The sequence below is a fragment of the Argiope bruennichi genome, chromosome 6 (assembly GCF_947563725.1).
Source record: "Argiope bruennichi chromosome 6, qqArgBrue1.1, whole genome shotgun sequence".
NCBI classification, from domain to species: domain Eukaryota; kingdom Metazoa; phylum Arthropoda; class Arachnida; order Araneae; family Araneidae; genus Argiope; species Argiope bruennichi.
The window spans coordinates 80,516,410-80,539,902 of NC_079156.1; the positions used below are offsets into that span (position 1 = coordinate 80,516,410).

Consider the following 23,493-nt stretch of genomic DNA (forward strand, 5'->3'; position numbering starts at 1 on the left):
AATAAATAAATAAATAAATTTATTCGCTGTTGGTCAACGACATCTTACGTGCATGCATTGATAATTACAATATGCTAATCAAAATGCACGATCATCATCTAATAAACAGAAAAATGAAGGTCGCAGTTCCACTGCGCGAAGTTCAGTGTCTGCTTAACTTAATGAACTACCATTATCTGCTAGGCTTCAAAGTTTGAGTTGTATGAATACAAACGTTTTTCTTTATCGTATCCCGCTCGTCAGCATGATTCGATCTCCCCTATATCTAGTTTTCTTGTAAGTTTATAAAAAGAAATCAAATGATACTTAGCTGGAAGTATCATTTAATTTAAACTTACTTTTCAACTATAAATCTTAATTTTTGACACATGATATCCGTTTTATGGGTATTCGAGAAGTATCTTCTTTTAAAATTCCTCCTCAGTAATGCTTTCAAACAAAAAATCACATAGCAGCTCGGACCTCAGTTGATGTTATTAACTTGGTACTTCTTAGTTCGTATATACTTTATATTAATAAAAAAATAATAAAATATCAGCCTTAGAATTAATTAAACACCAGATATAAATTATTATCTACTTAGACAAAAATATACAATCATTTCTTTCTAATCCCGTCATATACAGTTTTTAATGAAAATCAGATTCATCGTGCAATCAGAAATGGAACTACTTTCTCTTCATACGTACATTTCATTTTCATATCATGAATTAGAATTTTCTGGCTATAATGCCCCCAGGAAAACATTTTTTTATCGATATTTCGTTATATCTATACAGATAATGTGACGGCAATTTAATATTAATGATTTCGAATTCCAAAAATCTTTGAAAAGGGATAAAAAAATGAAAGAAGGTGTGTGAGATGCAATCGATACTAACTGGAGATATGAGATTCAAAAAAACTAAAAGATTAAATATTCATCAAATTTTACACTAAGAATTAAAATGACTTATAATCATTTAAATGCATTTACAAAAATATAAATAGACTGAAAAGTCTTTTCGTTCAAAAAATATGAAAATTTAGTGCTAAATTTTTAGTGGGATGGTAAAAAACTACTATATTCAAAAATATGAATTTTGGCTCTAGCATTTGCATTTATTTCATGTTACCAGCTAATTCATGATTGTATTATTTATGATGTGATTAATCATAAGATTTTTTTCTCTATGACACATCATCAAGAGATAAATTTCAGCTTGTAAAATTTTAAAACTTCAAGTTAGGAAATTTTTCAAAATGAGATAACGGACGGTATTTTTTTTTCTTCTGATAACTATGAAATATGGTATATTTACTAAAGGATCGGATATATTATTATAAATATCCAACTGTGAAGAGAAATTGAGAATATATTAACCCTAGTACTCAATTTTATAAGCATTATTCAGAATTTAGATACTATATATTTAGTCGCATAACGGAAATTTGGCCACTTTATTTCTTCTTAAGAGAAGATTGGAAAGAGCTAATTTCTTATATATCATCTGGATTTTACGTAAAACAACCCCTCTAATCAAATAATTTATTGAAATTCAGACGAGAAAACCAATGTCGTAGAAATTATTTAAGAATTAAACACATTAATGAACTGATTTACTGTAAATTCAAATTCTTTTTTTCTACCTTTTACTTTCAATATTTAATGAATAATAATTAAACGGTAGTTGTGATTCCAGTTTGTTTTACTCATCCTACTTAATCAGGAGATTTGAAGAGAAGCGTGATCGCGTTAGTTGCTCACACAGACCATGAAATATCTATAACAGGAAAGATTATAACTTAATTCCGATATGTAGGAATATATTTTTGCTACAGAGATATTTATGGAAACTATGCACCAAGCAAATTGTTGAAAAATTTCATATCAATCTATTGGTTTTTGAATAAAGCTAATTAAGGGTAGGACCCATAAGTTTCTCTTCTCCGATTTTTGCTTGCCGCCTTTTTTCCCTACATCGTATTGGGTAAGTTGGATCGGGTGTTACTTATTCCTCAGGCATGCCATACTATAAATTATAACGCCACTGGAATATCCGCATAGTTCAGAACACTTTATTTGGAATATGATTTTCTAGAGAATGGGAAAGCTGTCATATGAAAAACTAAGCTAAATACATTAAATTGTAAAATATTTTTTAATGCATGTTTGTTTATAAGCTAAGAAGTTTCAAAATTTTGATTGATTCAAATTTACTAAAAATTTCAACTATAGAAAATTCAGCTCTACAGTCCCGCTACATGAATAAATTAATTAAATTTTAGTTAATTTAAAATTTAACCGGATTAAAGGTTTGCAGTGCTTTGACGCATTATTTAAGCAATCACGGTAGGCCTCCAATTTCCTTTTATAGGTCCCGAACAAAATCTCTAAATTCGATTCCAAGCACGTGTTGCGTCTGCCTCATCACCCCCCAAAAATATGCTTAAACAACTTCATCCTTACTCCATTTACCGATCACTCCTTATAACGGCGTTACCGTTGTTGTAAAGCCAATGGTGCAGTCATGTGCGGCCACGTGCTATCCAAAGCTCGAATAATCCTCTCTGAGCAGTGGTTGATTTTTCAGAAATCCTCCCCTCCTGTCCCACTATATGAGTATACTTCCCAGCGGAAGTCCCCCTCCTTGTGCTGCCCCTCTCGAATGATATTAAAATGATTCTGTTGCACAAAAGCCGGCTATTCTTTGCCACCCCTCTTCTTTGGGGTTGCCTGAGGGGGGAGTTGGAACCTTTTTTTTTGGGTTTCAAAGGGGTGGGATTGAATATTAAGTGTGCAGGTGTTATGTTACTGGTTGTTAATATCAATGAAAAATTCAAGTGTACTTGTGAGTGAAAATGTTCTTCAAATATTTATTTTCTTTTTGCGTCATTGAAGGTGAACAAAGGAGTGGAAACTGGATATTCATTCGATTAAATTCAATGGGTGAAGTAAATTATCGATGGAGGAAGTATACAAAGGGTGACTGCGTGTGTGATGTTGAGTTTGTATATTCATATATATATATGAAATTGATAGGTTGTAATATACTTGATTTAGTATTTTATCTCGAATAAAAATTCATTATAGCGTTATTTCATATCGTTGCCTTTCAAAGAAAAACTGCTTACATTTGTAGTTTCCTTTTTAGAGATCTGAGAGCCAAATTAAATAATGAATTAATAGTAATTATTAAATGAATTGAAAAAAGAGCTTTACAGAATGTTTAATTTTTAAACTTGAGATATATAGTATTTTTCAGCAGGTGTATCAGCTTATGAGCTCATACTGTAAAAGCTTCCAATAATAAAAATTAATATTTAATGCTAAAAATGCTTCAAACAGTTGCTTTATAGTTTAATTTGCACATAATTAAAAATACATTTTTTTGGTAAAATATAAATGTTATGAATGAAATAAAACAATGCAGCTTTATTAGTAACGAATTAGAAACCACTGTACAAAATTGTAAAGAAAAAAAATGATAGACTTTGTATAAGTGAAAGAAATAGAAAAGGATCGATCGTCCCTCATTCGATTAACAATAAAAATGAATATAATTCTGAAAATGGAATTTTCGAGTATGAATTTAAACCTTATGTACAGGATTTCAAAACTTTTACTACTGAAATAATACATTCAATACAGAAATTTAAATACAATCGAAACGAGCATATCTATACAGAAAAGTAATAAATTCCTATATAACACAAGTAAAGAATAGAAACACTAGAAGGCAAGCAAATTCTTCCTACAATAAAATATTTTATCAATGCTATAATATAATTTCGATACCATTTTTTACTGTTTTTCAGTCCACAATAAAATTTCTGGAACAAATAACATAAACTAATTATCTAATCCTGATATATTTTATTTTCTTAAATTCTATAATATATTTATTATCTAATAAATATTAAATTTTCGTGACTGAAAAATTTAGTTTAAAAAACGAAAGTTATTAAATCAGACTTTTCTAATTGTCGAATTTAAACAAATGGTGTTTCTTTCCTATAAATAGATTATAATTCAAAGTTAATGATTAAATACAGCGATTTATTTTTAACTTTTTGTTTTCTTTCATCAAAATTGGAAATATTCACCTTCGTATTTCTTTAGTATAAATATGGATTCTAGTAATTTAAAGACACTTTCAAATATATAGTAATTAATATTTTTTATTTCAATATTAACACGTACCTCACTTTATTTCACATTCGTTGAAGATGAAAAACTTATTACAGTCATAAACAAAACACAAAATCTGTGATCAATGAAGGCTGTGAAGACTGTATGATTTCAGAACCTCGTAACTACTTGAAAAAAAATCTCTTTTGATGCTTTTAAATTTCATTTCGGATGTTTTGACGCTAAAACAAATTTATTCCTCTCTCACTGTACCTCCAAAACTTGTTTCCTTCTAGAAAATTCTATTTTGTGCATCCGTTGAACCAATAAAAGAATCACCCGGTGTCCCCGATTCACAGGAAATGTGACTTCATTTCATTTCCTCTCGAAGAATTCTTCATTTTCCTAAATAATTTATTTCGTCAGGGGCTCTGTGCATTGCGCGTGCATTAAGCACAAACACAAGATGGACAGACACATTCGACAAATATTCTCTCTCTGTACCTGTGAGCTAGCTTTTCCTTTCTCTCTCTCTCTTTCTCTCATTTTTTTTATTTATTTAAAAAAAATCGCTACGTGAAAAGGCAGAGGCGTAAAATTGAATTAGCAGCAGAAATATCTCGACGGATTGGTCTAACTCAATTTAGGGCCGTCTGTTCATTTGTAATCAAGAAAATAAAGGATTTAGCTGTCCTTTAATTGAATTGCAGGAAAGAAACGCACTGGATAATATGAAAAGATGTTTTATGGAGAAATGTCCTCGTCGTAAAAGGGGAAAAGGAAGAGGAGAGGACTAATGCGAGTGTGATTCTGAAAGATGTAATTTTCGCTACTTAAAAACCCATTAAAAACAAGATAACACTAATAACTAGAAGAACTAAATGTAGTACTTTATAATGAAGAGAATGCTGGAATAAGTGCTTAAGTTGGATTCTGAAAATAACTTTCAACAAAAGTATGTATTCAATTACATTCGGTAGTTTTTGATTATTAGTTCAATTAATGCTTTAAGCGGTAATTAGTGACTGAGAAGTGGTATGAAGAGATTCTCATTCAATTATGAACTAAGAAATAAGAAAATTTCAGTTATTTTGTAACTTAAAATCCTCTTTAATGATAAAAGCAACTGAATTAGTACATTTACTTCTAGATTACCATGAATGACATCTAATTTGAAATCTAATTATCAAATTAGCGATGAGATTCAAAGCAATGGTCGGTTGGTGATAAAGTATCGGTTTTTCAAACCTGACGATCATGAATTTGAGACCCTACTCAAAGGATGAGTAAATTAAGTAATTTTAGAATTTAATACTCACTTTAAAGATAGTACATTTACATTTCTAGAAAATCTTGAATGACAAAAAATTTGAAATTTAATTATCAGATTACATTTTAGGCTCAGGACGACATTCTATCGAATTATCGGCTTCAAACTCTAACACAGGACTTCGAATTTCATCAGAATATTAAATTAAATTGTTTTTGAATTTAACACTTTCTTTAATGATAAAATCAACTTAATGATAGTACATTTACATTTCAAGATTACCTTGAAGGACAATAAATTTGAAATTTAATTACCAGATTACCTTTGAGACTCGGGACCACATTGATCTAATGGTGAACTATCAGCTTCAAACTCTTACACAGGCCTTCGAATTTCAAAAGATTAAATTAAATTATTTTTGAACTTAACACTTTTTAATTGATAAATCAACTGAATTAATGTATTTATATTGCAAATTATATGAATTATAACTAATTTGGATTCTAATTATCGACTGGCCGCTGAAGTTTAAAAATCATGATAGCCTCATGGAAAACCCTCGATTTGGAAATATAAAAAAGGGATTAGAGTTGCAAACCCATTGCATATGACAGGCATAGTATACGTTTTATGGGCCACCATGAGTTAATCATTTTCCCGAGTTGTTATAGAAATTGGAAATATTTGATGCTGATTTAGGATACATTCATAATATCCAGCCACCATATCAAAATGGTTTCGAGTTGCCAATGTAAATTAAGAAACCATTCAGATTTAGGTAAAAAATATTTATAACAATTTACTGCATCAGATACGGAGAATAACATAAGAAATTCAAATAAAATAATAAATTTCAAATAGTCATGATTTAAATGTGTTTCAAGTAAACAATAGTTTGATGATCAAACTTAAAAATAATGAAAACATTTTTATATATTATAATTTTACAATAGATGGTAATTTTAAAAGGAATGTTTGTAATGTTTCTTGATTTTTTTTTGAAAACTTTAATCTGAGTCAAATCAGATCAAAGATCTCTCTCTCTCTAAATTTTGGATTTTATGAAGAGCAAACATTAGACAATGAGATATGACTTTCAAAAAATGAATTTTATAACTATTAACTTAAACAGAGTCCTATAATAAGATTTTAGCTTACGGGTGATCAATTTAGAATAAAATCTAGTATCTAAAAGAAATACATTTATTTTTTAAATGTAAGAATGTTACAATTACATTAAATAAACATAAAGAGAGATTTGAAAATATATAAATGAAAATGAAAATTGAATAGAAGATTTAATTTGAATATAAATATTCAATATTTATCAAATAAATTGTGAATTTAAAAAAAAGCGATTATGAAATAACGTATATTGGTGAAAAGATGAATACGACTGGCTTTTTTTAGAGTAAATTCAATTTAAATTGCAGTTTTGAATAAAAGAATAGGAAATATATTACTTTAAAAATAAATGATTGTGGGCCCTTGAAAGATTGAAGATGGAATTTATTTTTTCGATTATATCTTAATTGTTTTATAAATTCCTTAGCTGAAATTTAAAACAAAAATCGCGAACTGGTTAAAATTCAAAATTAAAAAGGAAGAAAATTTACCCTCTGCATGAAAATACATTAAAATTTAACGACGTTTGATCTAAAATGGAAATTATACTGCTAAGATGTTTGAATTTTTCTAAATTAATAAAGTGTTAAAAATATTTGGAGAGGGAAATAATCATGTAATCTGTTTCAAAATAAAATTTAGGCAGTATTCTAAAGAATAAAGTTAGGAATAAACAAGATATTATTTATAAGATATCCACAAATTTAAAAATAAATTTTAATTTAACATAGTCATATAGTATATTTTGATATTTAATTTCAATTCATCAAATATGTAATGTGAAAAAAACTTATTAATTTAAATTTTAAAAATGCGAATGAGTATATTTCATTCGAAATCATTGCTTTGCTGACTGTGTTGTTTTGGAAAAACCTGCTAAGAATTTGGAATTTCTGAAATAAAAATCGTTTTCTTTTCATATCATTGAAAAAAATTTTCAATTATATAAATGTTTTTATCATAAAGAAATAATGTTGACTTAATATAAAATATTGCAACAAACATTTAAGTAATAATAAGGAGATATGAAACTATTTTGTAATTCACAGCTAGCTCTAAATCAAAAAGCATCTTCGGTGTTTAAAAATGTCTTGCTAAAAATAAAGTGAACTCACATTTCAAAGCACTACTTAGATAATTAAAATAAATATTTAAATTCATATGTAGAATTGTTTATAAGCTTAATTTAATTTTTCAAATTTCTTCGATCCAATAATCTTTAACTCGAAATGAATCTATATAATAAATTCTCAGAAAAAAAAGGAAAAAGAAAAAAAAAAAGCCACCAACATTTTGAAATCCATTCTTTCCGAAAGTAAACGAATAAAACAAAAGTCTAAAAACTGTCTCGAATGGCAACGTGGCAGAAATTTATCTAATTTAGAATGAGTAAAAAGAGTTGGAAAAAATACAGTTTTCTTCTTAGTAAGAAATTTTGAAGTCTATCCTTTAAAACAATTACATGAAACTTCGTTTTGCTGATCCTATTCTCGAATTTCTGTTTTAAAACGCTGTTTTTGCACTTGGGAGAAAGAAACTTTTGTGTTCTTTTTAATCCCTGAGAGAAAGCTGGATAGTTTCTTCTACTCCCTGAAAAAATTATATTTCTTGTCTTTTATATTAAAGGTTTAAGATTATTTTTCTGATATTTTTGAAAGAAAACATTTAAGGCAAAAGTGTTTAATGTAGAATATTAAATCTACCATATGTCAGCATTTTAGAATTTTGAATAAACCAAATTTTTAAAAAATAATTTATTGATGCTGCATGGACTCAGATATTATCAAATAAAATAGTTTTTTTAAAAAGTAGTATCAATTGCTTTCTGCGATAGTATTTAAAACAAGAAAATACAAAGAAAGTTAAAACATTTAAATTAATGCAAAACGATCAAAATATAAAATAATTTATTGTTAAATGGCATGCTCGTTTAAAAGCGTCACGTGTTCATGACTTTAACTAAATAGGCCTATTAAAATATTAAATAGCATATAAAATCAATTATTTCATTGTTAAAAAAATTATAAGCAATTTCCATAAAATGAAGAGGATAACTTCTCTACAGAAGATAAAAAACTAATAATCTTAAAAAAAATAAAAATAGTTGCACTGCTATACCTATTTTAGAGGATTATAACATACGGAAATTATTCTTTTTAACCTCTATATGTCTGTTTAACCCATGGAAACAAATGAATGCACGGCAGAAAGATATTAAATAATTTAAAATCATCTCAATATTTCTTATATTACTGCTTCAAAATTTAAATGTTAAGGGCAGAAACAATGTTCAGAAATTAAAAAGCACCTTTTTTCTTCTTCTTTTGATATCAATTCCCTGCCTTTCGGTCACATATAAATTTAAATAAAAGAGCATAAAAATCTTTAAAAAAATCACTAATTTATATGACGAAATATTTTTATCGTATTAATATAATATCAATATCCACTAACTTCAACTTCCAATATCAACTAAATTGCTGCGTTAAATTTAAGTGGACGAAATTGGATGAAAAAATAAAAATGAATTATTATTCTCTAAATTGAAAGAATAATTCATAATATTGAATTATACAACATTTTGCGGGCAATTTCGTATTTCTTATTCTACCAGAAACTCAGATGAAAAATATATTTTTAGAGCTTATTTTAGTATGCAAAAATGTCATCTTTTCTAAGTAATTTTAATTTCAATTGTTACCAAGGAAAAGGTTTTAAGATATTTGTTTTTATTTCAGTTTATATAATTATAAATTCTTAAAACTTTGAGTAAAGTCTTATTAAACTTTCTTTTATTCTATTGTTTTGCCTAGACTTTCAATTTATTAAACTTTTTTTTTTGTCTAAACTATTGATGGAATATTTATTAATATTTGTCCAGATTATTACGAAATATAATTAGAATCACAATCCTCTGTTTCATATGATATTAAAAGTTTACAGTTCGACACTATTAATGTCCATTTTAAAGCTATTCATTAGATTCAGAGAAACTATCAATTTTCTTTTACTAATTCATTTTATCGATATTGCAGTAATTAATTACGAAATTATAAATGAAAAATTTTAACAAATAATTAGAAGGAAAAGAAATATGATTTAAATTCTTATATCGATATTTTGCAAATTTGATTTAAAAGCTTTAAAACATAGTTCCAGAAGAAGAAAAAATGTGCAGTTAAAAATCGATTTCTGAAAGTTATTTATTGTAAATAATATAAAAATTAATAGCATTTCTTGTGAGATAATACTATTGTTATCAGCAATCAAAACTTGTTATATGTTCTTTAAATATTCAGTTTCAGTATGATCCGTTTCAGTTTCAGATTAAATTCTCTTGTAATTTGTAGAGTCTGAATCAAAATAGTACTAACGGTACACATATTATATTTCAATTTTTTGAAATACAAATCTAAAAATCCATTTTAAAGAGTCGAGTTTTGTTAAACTTGAACAAAGGCCCAGTTTTATATATTTCATTCTCGGAAATATATTCATCAGGAATTTCACATGTTTACTTTTAATATTTCTTATCCAATGTGAATTTGTCTAACATAAAAGATTCTCCATCATCTTACATGATCTGTACTATCCAACAATTACTAGAATTTTGTTTTCAAAACTTTATTACCGGCAAAAGTTCAACAAAAGAACGACACGAAAATTTCCCAATCACGTCCAAAAGATACCTTAAATTTACTTTGAAACCCACCTCCCCTTCCCAGTAATTAATTTTGTTCACTGTGCAGAGAAAGGGGCTCCATGCGACATCCCTGAGGCGACCCGTGCCAAAACGATACTCCCAAACAACTCCGTTGGCATCGTTATATTTCTATCGTTAAATTCCGTCCGGAAACGAATTCTGCACAAGGAAGAAGTTCCCCCTATTGGCTAAATTTCTCATGCTGATAACTGGGAGGGAGGTGGAACTGTACCTGCATACATCTTGCGTAGAACGAAAATTCGAGCTTTTCTAATAGCCTTCTGTCGGACGGTTCTTGTGTCCGGGGGGTCTTAAAAGGGGATGTCTCGCAATTTGCGAAAAGTCGTCTGCTTTTGCCTCGCGGGCAGCCTAGCCCCGCTAACAAGTGGAGTCTCAGGAAACGAGCTTTGTCGTCTCTCGCCAGCAGGTGGCGCTGCGTGACTGCAGCGGTCGCTTCTTTTTGTACTCTCCGGCAGATTAATGAGGGCGCTAAACGCATTACGAGAAAGAGAAGGAGACTTTTAACTGCGCGCTAATTAACCCGCCCTTCATTAACACTTGATTAAATTCCAGGCTGACAGTTTTCAGATTGGCCCCGATAAAATTTCGCCCGCATTACGAGAAAAACACTCCCCCACCCCTCTCTTTCCCCTTTCGACCCTTCAACCCCCCACCCTCCCCCATTTCTCTCTTTCGATTCTAACTTGTTGAAGTAATAATGATCCAGATATTTACGGGCATTTTGCCGATTAATCCCTCTGCTTGCATTTGCTATTGTTGAAAGAACAGCTTCTGGTTTGACTGCTGCTATGAGATTTTTCCTGTTACAAATTTCTTTACTAATTCCCTTTTAACTTAAAAATTTAATGTACAGTTAAGTCAGAAAATAATTTATGAATGTACTTCAAATTTCATATCTTCTTTAAAATCGAGTACTGAAAATTTGAGATTTTCTTTGGTTTCAGTTTGAAAAATTAATGATAACTCAATTTTCAGTAAGAATTTATGTGATTTTATTGTGCTTGCATGTTTCTTAAAAAGAAAGAATGGAGGAACAAAATAAATTTCCAGTGTTGATCGAAGCTTTGTTCTCCTTTAGTTCGACTACGTTAAAGGGATATTCAAGTATTTTGACTTTTTTTTCGCATATTTTAACAAAAATGCTTTGGTTCAACGTTGCTTGTAAATTTAAAATATTTCGAAGCCTTCATTTCCAAATAATGATCACATTCAAGAAAGTGAAAAATAAACGAGCAATGGTTCCCCTTTAATATATGACCAATTAAAAGATGAAATAAAATAAAATAATACATTCACATAAAATAATGCTAATTATTATCTCTCAATTATATATATAAAGATTTTATGTAAACATTGCGCTTTATTCGCTTTGTGATTGGTAGATAGCGAGTCACCTGACCCATGACATTTGAGGTTTGTTTTACCACTTTTATTTGAAATATTTAATGAAAATTATTATTATATTGTATTTATACTGTACATGACGATGATATGGTGACAGAGGAAGAAAAGTAAAGCTTTAATTAACCGTAAATTAATAGCAAATGAGTTAAAAACAATATTATATGTTAATTCTACTTTTAGACACACCGTTTGTAGCAAAATTAATGAATAGTTTTCAGGTTTGTTCGCCTTTTTCGAATAATGGAAATTTTTCTTCTCTCTGTTAGCAATTGTTTGAATACCTGAACAATTGTTGTTGTTGTTTAGAATGGCACTTGCCATGGACAAGCTCGCTGACGATATCAGCGATTTTAAGCTAAGGGAGCTTCTTTTGTTTTAGTAGCGCCAACTAGGGCCAAGAGTACGTCTTAGCTACTCACGCATCACATTCACAACCCCTTTTTACTAGGGGGCACATTCACACCTCACAGATAGAACAGACGAAGAACAAAAATGCCAGAACCGGAACTCGAACGCAGCCCCCCCCCCTGGTCACGGGGAAGATGTGCTACCCCTATGCCAGGACGCCGGCCCTGAACAATACACGTGATAACCTTGCATTGCTTTTTTGAGTAGTAATAGGATGTCCAGAGATGCCAGATGAATAAAAAATGTGAAGAAAGACCACTCGATAACCTGTCAATTTGAAAAGAAAGCTGATCATGAAGCCGCAACAATGGCGGCAAAACATGGAAAAATGAGTCAGTATTTAGATATTGGAAACATGAGCAAAGATTGCTCTCTGGGACTTTGAGATTTGTATCCGAAGTAAGCAGATTGGCAAATGCATGCTAACATTATGGAAAGTTTCAGTTTCTGACGTTGAACGAATGTCCAATGGAATTTGATTCTAACTGAAACTGGCGAACATCGCGTGCAATATCAGAAAATATCTGAGCTGGCGAGCGAAAGCGAGCAAGGTTCAAACCTCTCTAGTTAAATATATAAAATTATAATATTATCTCATAGCTATTGTCACCTATTTGACTCAACTTTCTCCAATTTAAACGTGCAGTTTCCTAATTCTGTTTTGGGAAAAAAAAAAAAAATTAAGCGTAACCATATGTTGTCTTTATTGCAATTTTTTAAAAGTCAGTTATAAATTTTGCAAATAGTAGGAAAAAAAAAACTTTTAATTTTTTACAGACTTAATAATTTTTTAAAGCTTCTTTTTCAATTTTAATAATGAAATATTTAAAAACTTTTGTTATTGCAGTTCATTTGATAATCTTTTTAATATTTATACATGCAGTTTTGTAACTCCTTTTTGAAAGCGTTATAAAAAATTTTTATACCTATAAAATTGAAAAACTATACGCTAAATAGAAGTCAAAGTCGTACATGCGGCAAAGTGCAGAAAAAATTATTAAAAAAGGAAGAAAATATTACATTTAAAAAAGATTTTAAAAGCAATAATTTTTAAAATTTCTAGTGTCCAATATCGAATAAATGAAACTTCTAATGTCTATTGCCAAATCAGATGTTCAAAAGAATGAAAATGAGTAACGTTAATTTTTTTTTCTTTTGATATTTGCTATAAAGTAAATCAGATATACTTCACATTTCATTTGCAGAATGGCATTACAAATCTTCGATTTCTTATACAGAAATATTTTTAGTCCGTAAATTTTTGTAAATTTTTTTTTTTTACTTTTATAAAAAATTTGTTATTACATTACCTTAAATATAGTGAAAGCGTTGAAATTTTAGATATAAGTTTCTTTTGAAAAAAGTCTAGATCTTATTTTTTCTCTAATTTATTTGAGACATAAAGAAATAGTTAACAATAAAGAAAAATTTTCATTTTATGATGAGAGATTTTAGAATTCAATAATGAAAGTATGTGTAATAAATCCCAAATCTGGAAAAAGTATTGAAAAATGCAAAACAAAAGCAGACTCAAAAGCAGAAATATACTTTGACGGATAGGAACTTTCTTTCAAGACAGTGAAATTATTTCAAATTCAAATGTCAGTAACAGTGCATGTCATGAAACTTCAAGTAGTTTAACATGTGCTGCATTTTTATGTCCTTTTTCTTAAATTTGATTCATAATGCAATTGGTCGGATATATACATTTGGCATGTATGGTATAAATTTGATGATTTAAGGCTTATTTACATGATAAATAATTACATGATAAATTAATTCTTATTTACATGATAAAATAATAAATTATAATTAAACACTTGATTCTCAATTTTGAATCCCTTTGCTTTCAAAATTGAGGACTGAGTAATTCCTGTTCTACTGTATCGGGCAATTTTTGTTCTGTTTAATAAAAAATACTGTTCTTATGATTAATTTCTATATGTATCCAATATTTTTGCGGCAAAAAGTATTTAGCTATATAATGAATAGTAATTGGATTTCTTCGAAGAATTTTATGTGAATCATATATGGTAAAAAATGAATGAAAAAGAAAGGATCGTAAAAGAAAGGCTTGATGATGATGTCGTGTCTGCGTTACCACGGAAAGGGATTGCAGTAGCTTCTGAGGGTGAGGACCCCTGAGCACCCGAGGGCAGAAGTCTGACTTCTAGCTCATATGAAGATCAAACTCACACATTCGCTTGCACAGCCCCTTTTTACAGGGGGACACATTCACACACCTCACAGATAGAACACAGATGAAGAACAACCATGCCTGAACCGGGATTCGAACCCGGGACGCCCAGATCACGGGGAAGATGCGCTACCCCTATGCAAGGACGCTGGCAAAGAAAGGCTTATTAAGCTTAATAAATTGCATTATTTACAAACAACTTGCATTATTAAAATTACAAAGGAACTCTGAATAGAGATGAGATAAAAGAATAGAACCAAGTCTTTAAAATAAATAGAATGATGTTCATTAATGGGCAAATACATATTTTAGTGTGTTATTTTGTGAAACAAAAATTATTAGCATTTTTCTTAGATTTTCAGTATGTTATTTATAAATTTTCCTAAAGATTAAAATACTTTACTGTTATGCAAGCAAATGTATCTCGATTTAGTAATTATCATAATTAGGATTCAATTCTTTCAACTTTTGAAGGGAAATGTTTTTACTACAACAGATGCATTTGAATCAGTTTAAATTAATAGAACGCACTAGTGAAAAGATATTTTTCATGTAAAGATTTATAAAATAAAAAGAGAAGTTTGATTCAAAATTTTGTATTTTAATGCAAAGAATCAAACTGCGCTCATTCAAAATTTTGTTCCTCGAAATTATTATAAATTATCAATTTTCATTGCATAAATATAATTCTAAATTTCTGAAGAACCTCTTATTTTAAGTTAATATTTAGTCTATTTACTTTATTTTTCTTTTTCGAATTAATGCCCCACTTAATTAGGTCAATCGTCCTTTTTTACCACTCTTTATCCATACATTCAAATGTCTTTTTTTAATAAATTCACCACCACGTACATAGGCGTAGCGCATCTTCCCCGTGATCTAGGCCCCCCGAGTTCGAATCCCGGTTCGGACATGACTGTTCTTCATCTATGTTCTATCTGTGAGGAGTGTGAATGTAAAAAGGAATGGTGCAAGCGAGTTTCCTCTTCATATGAGCTAGAAGTCAGACTTCTACCCTCGGGTGCTCAGGGGTCTTTTCCCTCAGAAGCTACAGCACCCCCTTTCCGTGGTAACGCGGATACGACATCATCATCATCACCACGTACACTAATTCTACTTACATTTAATGATGAAAATAGTCGATAGTATATTTCTGTTGAAATCTAATATTAAGTTATATTTTAGTTGATTGAAAAATGTAACCAATTTTAATTAATGTATTCTGTTTTGCAGATGTTTTGCTATCACTGTCCTCTAAGTGTTCCTCCTTCATCGGTTGCTCCGAGACCTCCACCTCTGCCCTTCTCGGTCTACTCGGCGGTATCACCATGTGAGTACCACATGTTGATTTTTTTTTTTGTCTTGATGGATCTTCGACCTACTTTTTCATATTGAATTATTATTTTCATTACTTCGATATAAACTGTTTTAGTATCACGCAAACTTTAAATACTTTTTGTATGTTTTGATTTCATCCTTCATTTATAGAGTTTTGTTGTTTTACCAAAACTATTCAGAATTTTATTTAATGATAATCAATGTAATTTTAAAGATAACCACATTTGAAGTAAACGATGGATATTTTCTTATTTTTGCTTCAACTTTTAATCTCGATTCTTTGCTTACTTTGTTGACTCCAGTCCACGTATTGAAATTTCGTATATCCTCTAAGTGATCACAAATTGATAAATATTAAACTGCATAAGAAAAGATATTATTTGTTAAAATATATTTCTTAGATTAGTAATAACTATAATAGAATTCCATAATTTCTTGTATTTTAGGGCGCTTAGATTCATATGTAGAAACTCCTCGTCGTTACAAAGCAGTTAGTTATCGAATCGCAATATTAACAACCTGTCCGCTTCACGAAACTGATAATGTATTTACTTTGACATTTCTGTTACAACTTAAAGAGAAAATGTTTAAAAAAAAATAAAATTATCATCAAATCTATTACAAATGCATGTTCCGATTAAATGATGTAAGAGCAGAAAGGTGGTTGCGTTTCGTCAAACATTAGAAGGGAAAAAAAAAACTATCTGACTGTGTGCTTTGGAATCAAATGTGCTAGAGGATTTGGAGGAGGGGTAGAGGTCTATCCAATTGCTCGCACGGAATCGAATAAAATACCGCAATGGATGGGGCGTTATAAACTCATTACGCACTTCAAATTCGTCCGCCCCAGGGCAGGCACTCCAATAAAATTGAAGGGCGTGAAGCTGTTGGCTAATGTAGCGCGGTCGCGCTGTAAAGAAAATGGGTGTGGGTAGGTGTAGGTGTGCAGAAAATTTTCCTGGCGGGTTGGATAATGCAAATACGATCCTTTTTTATTTTTTCCCTCTCCAGAAGAGGTTTCCACATCATCAAGCCCCGGCAAACAAACCCGCAGGCTCTCTTTCTCGAGGCCGGGCGCTTTTGTTGATTGCAGCCCGGCGAGCCCGCGGGCTCTTCCGTCAGAAAATTCGCTTTTCACACACTCGCGCGCTCCGATGCTGATTTGAAAAGAATTTCGGTGTTTGTCGGTGGTCGCTGTAATTCGCCATCTATTTGCACAAGGCGAGAAGAACAGGTGGGTGGGAATAAGGGGAAGGGGTGCATGCGGTGGCACGCGCGCCAGCGAGAAGAATACCCAATTGAATAAAGGCGATCGACACAAAAGTTATTACCAACCCCGCCAACGAGATGCTGCTACAAATATGTAAGGAAGATACGGGGGATGGTAAAAAGGAATCATAATAATAACAATGAAAAAAAGTCTTCTTCTCTCTCACTCTCACCATCCATCCATCGGTGGTGGAAAGCGAAATCTTTGATGTCGTAATAACATCCCAGGCTTTGTTGCTAAATATTGACTCAAGACGAAAACCCCGCGCCTTGGCTGCTGTGATACAAGGAATGTAAATTCGAAATTTGTGTTTGCGAATCAGAGCCGTGAGGGGTGGTGGCGATGGTGATGCTCTCCTCCAACAAAAGTAAACTCGTTAGCATCACAAAAGCAGATTGCGGCTCAGACGATAATGACGTCAGCAATTCCAAACCGAATAGGCACTTAAAGGAAAAGGGTGTGTGTGTGTGCAGAGCGAGCACAGCAGCGGGTATGCCTTTAATCGCGTAACTAATACTCTCTTGGAACCTGGCAACTCGGGGGGGGGGTCTGGCAAATCGTAAGGTAAAAGGGGGGGGCAGTGGTATTTTTAAAAAAGGTGAACCTTTTCTCTCTGCATATTTTCCATTTATTCCGATAACCTCTCTTCGCAGATGCCCCGGGGGTCCTGTTTTAAAGCCCAAACATTCTTAGCAAAACATCGTCAAAATGTTTGCTGAAAATGCTTTTCTGCCTCGAGGGCACGGCATCTGATTTGGTTCAGCCAACCGAACTCTTGTGCATTGTGTGAGAACTTATGAGGAAGAGAGAGGGAGGTTCACAGGTGGGGGGTGCATCGTTCGCAACAATTTAAACAGGCATCGTTTACACTCCCAGTGTGCTGGTGTTGCTGCAGTCCTTCCCCTTTTCACTGAAATCAACAAAATTTCAGATTTATCATTTTTATACATCGGAAAAGGGCATCTTTTGTCTCAATTTTTACACGAATATTCGGAAGGTTTATTGTTAAAAATATCGTTTGCTGGAGAGGGGGCATCCCATGAGAAGGGGAGGGCATATAAAAGGGAATGAATAAAATTTTGCCATCGCAAACAAGTTCGGGGACTCGTTAGTTAGCTAACATTTTCAGATCGGATTTTCCGGCGTTCTTTTTAGAGGCAAATGAGATTCCTTCTGTTTCTTTAAACGCTCGCCCGAGAGCAGAAGAGGTAGCAAGCTCGATCTTTTAAAGAGCTTAACACCAAAAGCTTCTTTGCGCCAAAAGTTTTAAGAAAATTTATGGAATTTTGATGGGAGGTGAAAGTTGTTTCCGGAAGCATCGACAATGAATATTGTTTAGTCTAAGTTTGAGTTTAACGGTTACACACTTTCGTTGTTATGAAAAGTTGATCCATATATGAAAAAGTAAATATTTTTGATCGGTTTCTTAGGAATGTTTAAGTAAGAACTTTTTATTTTGATAAAAAAAAAATTATGTGCCGAGAATAGCACTGCTCCATGAAAATAATAGAATTTCCATCCATTCTAGGAAATTTAATTCACGAGTAAATTTGACCGCGATACAAGATATTATATGAGTTCTAGGAAGTTTTAAAAATCAATGTAAAATTTATACTTATGGAACCAGTGTATGTATAGTAGTGTTCATTCTAATCGAGATCCAATAACTAATTTCTATAAGGTTGAAGATACGTATATACTAATTGCTGGAAAAATGTTCTGAATGGCATAAATAATTAAATTTAATGTTATTTCAGTCAGTAAATGTACTGCTGTAAAAATTCCAAATATTTGTGAAGTTCGTCCTCCCACTGGAGGGTGGCACCTCCTAACTGAAAATGAGAAGCTTCCGGTATCTTAGCTGGTTCTAGCCACCCTGTGAGTAAAGAAAAAGGTCGGTGACGGGACGTACTTCCCACGAGAAGGGTTCTACCGTGGCCGGTAATGGCCATTAGGATTCAACCACAGTTCCCGCTAGTGTTGCTGGCTGATCATGCAGATTACGGCTGTCTGAGCATGCAGATTTTTCCGTGTGCTTTGGAGTTCGTCGAAATAGCCGGTTACAGGTTATAGGTTATGAAATTTCCCAGCTCTTTTATTCCTAATTAGTAAAATAAATTTTACATTCAAACATCTTAAAGAGAGAGAAAAAGAAAGAAAAGAACCTCGACTATGAATAATACAATCGGATGGTCATTAAAAGATTTTAGAATAAGGGACTGGAAGAAAAAAAAATAACTCTTGCGTTGATCGGTGGATCTTTTCAAAACATCCATTAAAATGTCTTAAAATCATTATGAAGGAAATAATTTTCAAATCTCGGCCAGTCTTAGTCGAAGAATAGAAGAACTTTTTTTCAGTTAAACACTTTTGTATGTCGATAATATTTTGATAAATATAAATAATACAGCTGGAGGTTATTTAAAAATTTTTTAGAAATCATAATTTTCATAGCGGTACATTTGTTTACTCAAACAACATGAAATATAATTTTTTATACCATTCAAAGCTTTTTTTTATTGGATGCTAGTGCCGGTTTTCCACAGTTTGGAAATTAGATAAAGAACCACTTTTACATCTATCATCTAGTATATGCAACAAAAAAAGGGAGAACTGAAGCAAAAATAATTTTAAAAAAAGAAAAAGAATAATTAAAGGAAATACTTTTCAGTTAAACTTTTAGGTTATCGAAACCCTCAAAGAAAATAAAGAAATCCCTAAAACTATAGTAATAATACTAATAAATAAATAAATAGAAGAAAAAAATTGGAAAAATACAGAATAACGTTTTTTTTCATGTGATAGGAGCCATGAAAATTTCTCAATATCCTTACACTTGGAATCTGAAGGGTTGATTCTTTAAGAAATTTGATATACCCGGAACGTCATTTCCTTTTTATGCAATGAAAACATGATATATCTGACATGAGAGCACAACATAAAATCAAAATGGATATAGAGAAATTATATACATTTAAAAATAGAACCTTATAAACTACTTTACATAATTTTCTGCTCTATACTATTTATTACTCTATTAGTTTAATACATTTTAAAGTAATAAAAAAGAAATATGCATTAAAAAATTTTTTTACATGGTATATTTATTTATATATATTTTAACGTAACAAGTAAAACTGCATCCATTAATAAAATACAAATAGAGCATGAAAAGAAATATTCAAGATACCCACAAAAATATGAAAAATTTGAATATTTTCTTGGAAGGAACATGAAGCGTTTTTAATGGAAAAAAATAAATTTCAACAAGAAAAAAGATAAAACTGCTAAGTAATCATCGGATTTCTCCAACATACCTATCTTTGCATGCTACTTTAAAAAAATGTATCAAGAATATTTCTTATATAAGCTGACAAACATCAGAAAATTCCTAAACACAAAATACGTTGCATGCAGTTAAACAATAGAAATAGCAAATTAGCCTTTCTTTAAAAAATCGAAAGTGTGATGCTCTTTTAACACGAATACGTATTGGGCATATTGAATATAAGGCATTATTTGTTAAAGCGACAATAGATCCTATAGGCTCATACAAAGAAAAGCAAAACTCTCTGTATGCTTTCCACGTTATTGTACAATGACCATTTCTAAGTTCTTAGTGCTAATATTACTTTTCAGGCATTCTCAGTTGCTGTCTTGTGGGATCGAAAAATGTCTTATGATTAACCATAAAGAAAAAGACCATAAGACTATTCTTTAATTTCATAACACCTTTTCTCTTTTTGCAATGTTTTTTATGCACATATTGCTATTATTATTATATGATTTTATTATCCTGCAGATACTTCTAAAAATTGGCGTGATTGTATTTTAACGAAATATAAATATACATTTAGCGTAATATGGTAATTGAATACTTTTTTGACAATACATTAGAAGCAAACTACATGAAAGATAAGAAAGGGAAAAAATTCGCTCTTTATCGTAAGCATAAAAAAGTTTAATTTCAAGAGTTCTCGCACATTATTCGTTGGGTTTGGATGACTATGCGATAGATTACGATACCGTCTTTGAGAATTGCGAAATTGCTGGCAGAAGGATATGACTGTTACAATGTATCATTTCCTTTTAACTATTTCATTAGTAGGAATTTGCTCCTCAGGTTTCTCGAATATTAACACTATACTGTACTTTTTTATATAGATTTGTGTATAAATTTGTGTTTTGCTTAGTAATATAGTCGACCGATCCTAGTAAACACTTTGGATCCTTTCTTTTTGACTTATCAAGTTTAAAATTAGATACAAATCTAAGAATTTTATATGAAAATTTTTCATTTTGTGTTGAAGAAATCATACAAAAAACCCTCTTGTATTCCTTTCATTAAAATAAATTATCAAGGACTTAAATAAGAATTTTGTAGGCATTTCAAAATTTTAAGCATTTTATTGAGCCATCAAGTTGGTTTGGTAAAATGTTCCTTCTTCCTATGTGGTCAAGATAATAATAAAATTATATTTAATAAAACCACCCTGGATTGTGAGTATAAAGATAGATCACTGTTGTGGGTTAAAAAGCGATATTAAATCTGTTCAAAAATTAAGAGAAAAAGGCATTCCATTGCAGAAATATAAAAAAATATTTTTTTAATTTTTTATATTCTTTCTTTAGATATTATTTTACTATTATTTTATATCCTATTTTTTAAATATATAATTAACCTTATTACTATATGCTCAGCCGGCGTCCTGACATAGTGGTAGCGCGTCTTTCCCGTGATCTGGGCGTCCTGGGTTCGAGTCCCGGTTTGGGCATGGTTGTTCTTCCTTTGTTCTATCTGTGAGATGTGTGAATGTGCCCTCCTGTAAAAAGGGGTTGTGAAAGCGACTGAGTGATGTGTGAGTAGCGAAGTCGTACTCTTGGCCCTAGTTGGCGCTACTAAAAAAAAAAGGAGACGCTCCACCACCGGCTTAAATCGCTGTCTTCGTAACAGCGGGCTTGTCCATGGCAAGTGCCATAAGAAACAACAACAACTATATGCTCAATTTTTTCCAATTTTCGTATGAATAAATTCTATTAAAATAATAAACAATTTGTAAACTATATTTATTAGTGTTTTTAAAAATGCTTCAAATATGAAATATTTGGCTTTAAACTTGAATAAACATCGTTTTAGTTGTTTAAAAAAACAGATATTATTTTTGAAATCGTCATTATAAATTTCATATTATAATTATACAAAATTATATTTATATGTGCATATAATTTTGTAAATCTGTCGAAAAAAATGTCACATTTTATAGGCCTACATAATTAGACAGCTTTAAGATTCTTGATGTTAAATTTACTTTCCTTTTTCTGAGTTTTTAAATTCGAAAACAAGCTTTGAATTACACCTTTTGTACTGTAAAAACTTGAAAAACATTTTATATAACAAATTTTATTAAACAAACTATTTTGATTTCCTGTTAACAGTTTCAAAAAAAATTAACGACTGAAAATGTATATTCAGTTGATTTTTCGAATAAAACTTGAGTTTTTCGATAATAAACCTTACTTCATTATCATCTCTTTAAATTAAAAAAAATCTAAATAAGAATTATTGATTAAAAAATTTTGTTTGTGCTTCAAAACGTATTATAAAAACGTTATTTTTTTCTCTGCCTTCAGGCTATCTTTTCTTATTTGCATGTAAATTGAATTCATTGTTCTGCTAATAGAACTTGTTCGTTTTAGAAATTTACACTATCAAAAATAATGAAATAAAATTCATCATATGAGGCAATTTATAAAAATTAGTGTTCATATTATCATGATAATTCACTTCATTAAAGAATTAATTATTCGAACTACTTTTAAAGAGATATTACCTACATTTCTCTTTTCATTACTTGACAATATATTAAGAACAAATTAAAATTTCTGTACGCCTTCGTTAGTGAACAAAGAAAATATCATTAGCAGTTTTTAAAGGTTTAATTGCCTTTCATTATTCTTAGTGATAAACTCAGTAATTTTTTTCCGTGCACTAACTTGTTACAAAAAGATTCAATTTATAAAAAAATCGTTTGAACGTTCTTATTTCGTTTCACTTCCTTTTTTCACTTTGGCGTGGAATTTCATTTTCAAAAAGCTCTATTAATTGACAATCCTCCACATTAATACCGGAATAATCGCGATTTATCTTTTCTCTTTACAATCAGTTTCAAATTAGAAATTCATAGTTTTTTCTGCGTTTGTTTGCGTATAAATGTTTTGAGATGAAAGAGATCAAGATTTCAATTAGAATTTAAATGGAAGAAAATTAATTGGATAGAAATATGAAAAATAATAATCAAATCCATTTATGTAAAATAATGTTACTTCAGATTTTTCAAGAATTCTAATTTACGAATTAAAAGCTATTATTTTAACCTATAATAAATATTTTACTTCATATAATATTTTTTCGAATTTTTCTAAAATATAATTATTATATACTAATCTTTTAAACATCAGTGATACTTATTTCAAGAAGAATATTAATAGGAAGTTAATTTTATAACTATACATTTCTTTATTATAAGATAATTACTCCAATGATAAAATTAGCATACATATAATTATTCAGAAATCATGTTATATATTATATTTTAATCAGAGATCGTAAATCTAAATGAGATCGGAATTACTTTATATCAATGCT

The 23,493-nt window shown here is 30.4% G+C and overlaps 1 protein-coding gene across 1 annotated transcript in view; it reads left to right on the plus strand.

The window, feature by feature from the left end:
* LOC129971798 (paired mesoderm homeobox protein 2B-like) overlaps positions 1–23,493 on the plus strand; it is a 106,101-nt gene that overhangs the window by 27,376 nt on the left and 55,232 nt on the right. The window contains exon 2 of the mRNA XM_056085774.1: positions 15,473–15,569. Coding sequence (XP_055941749.1) covers positions 15,473–15,569 — 97 coding nt within the window. The remainder of the gene's footprint in view (positions 1–15,472; positions 15,570–23,493) is intronic.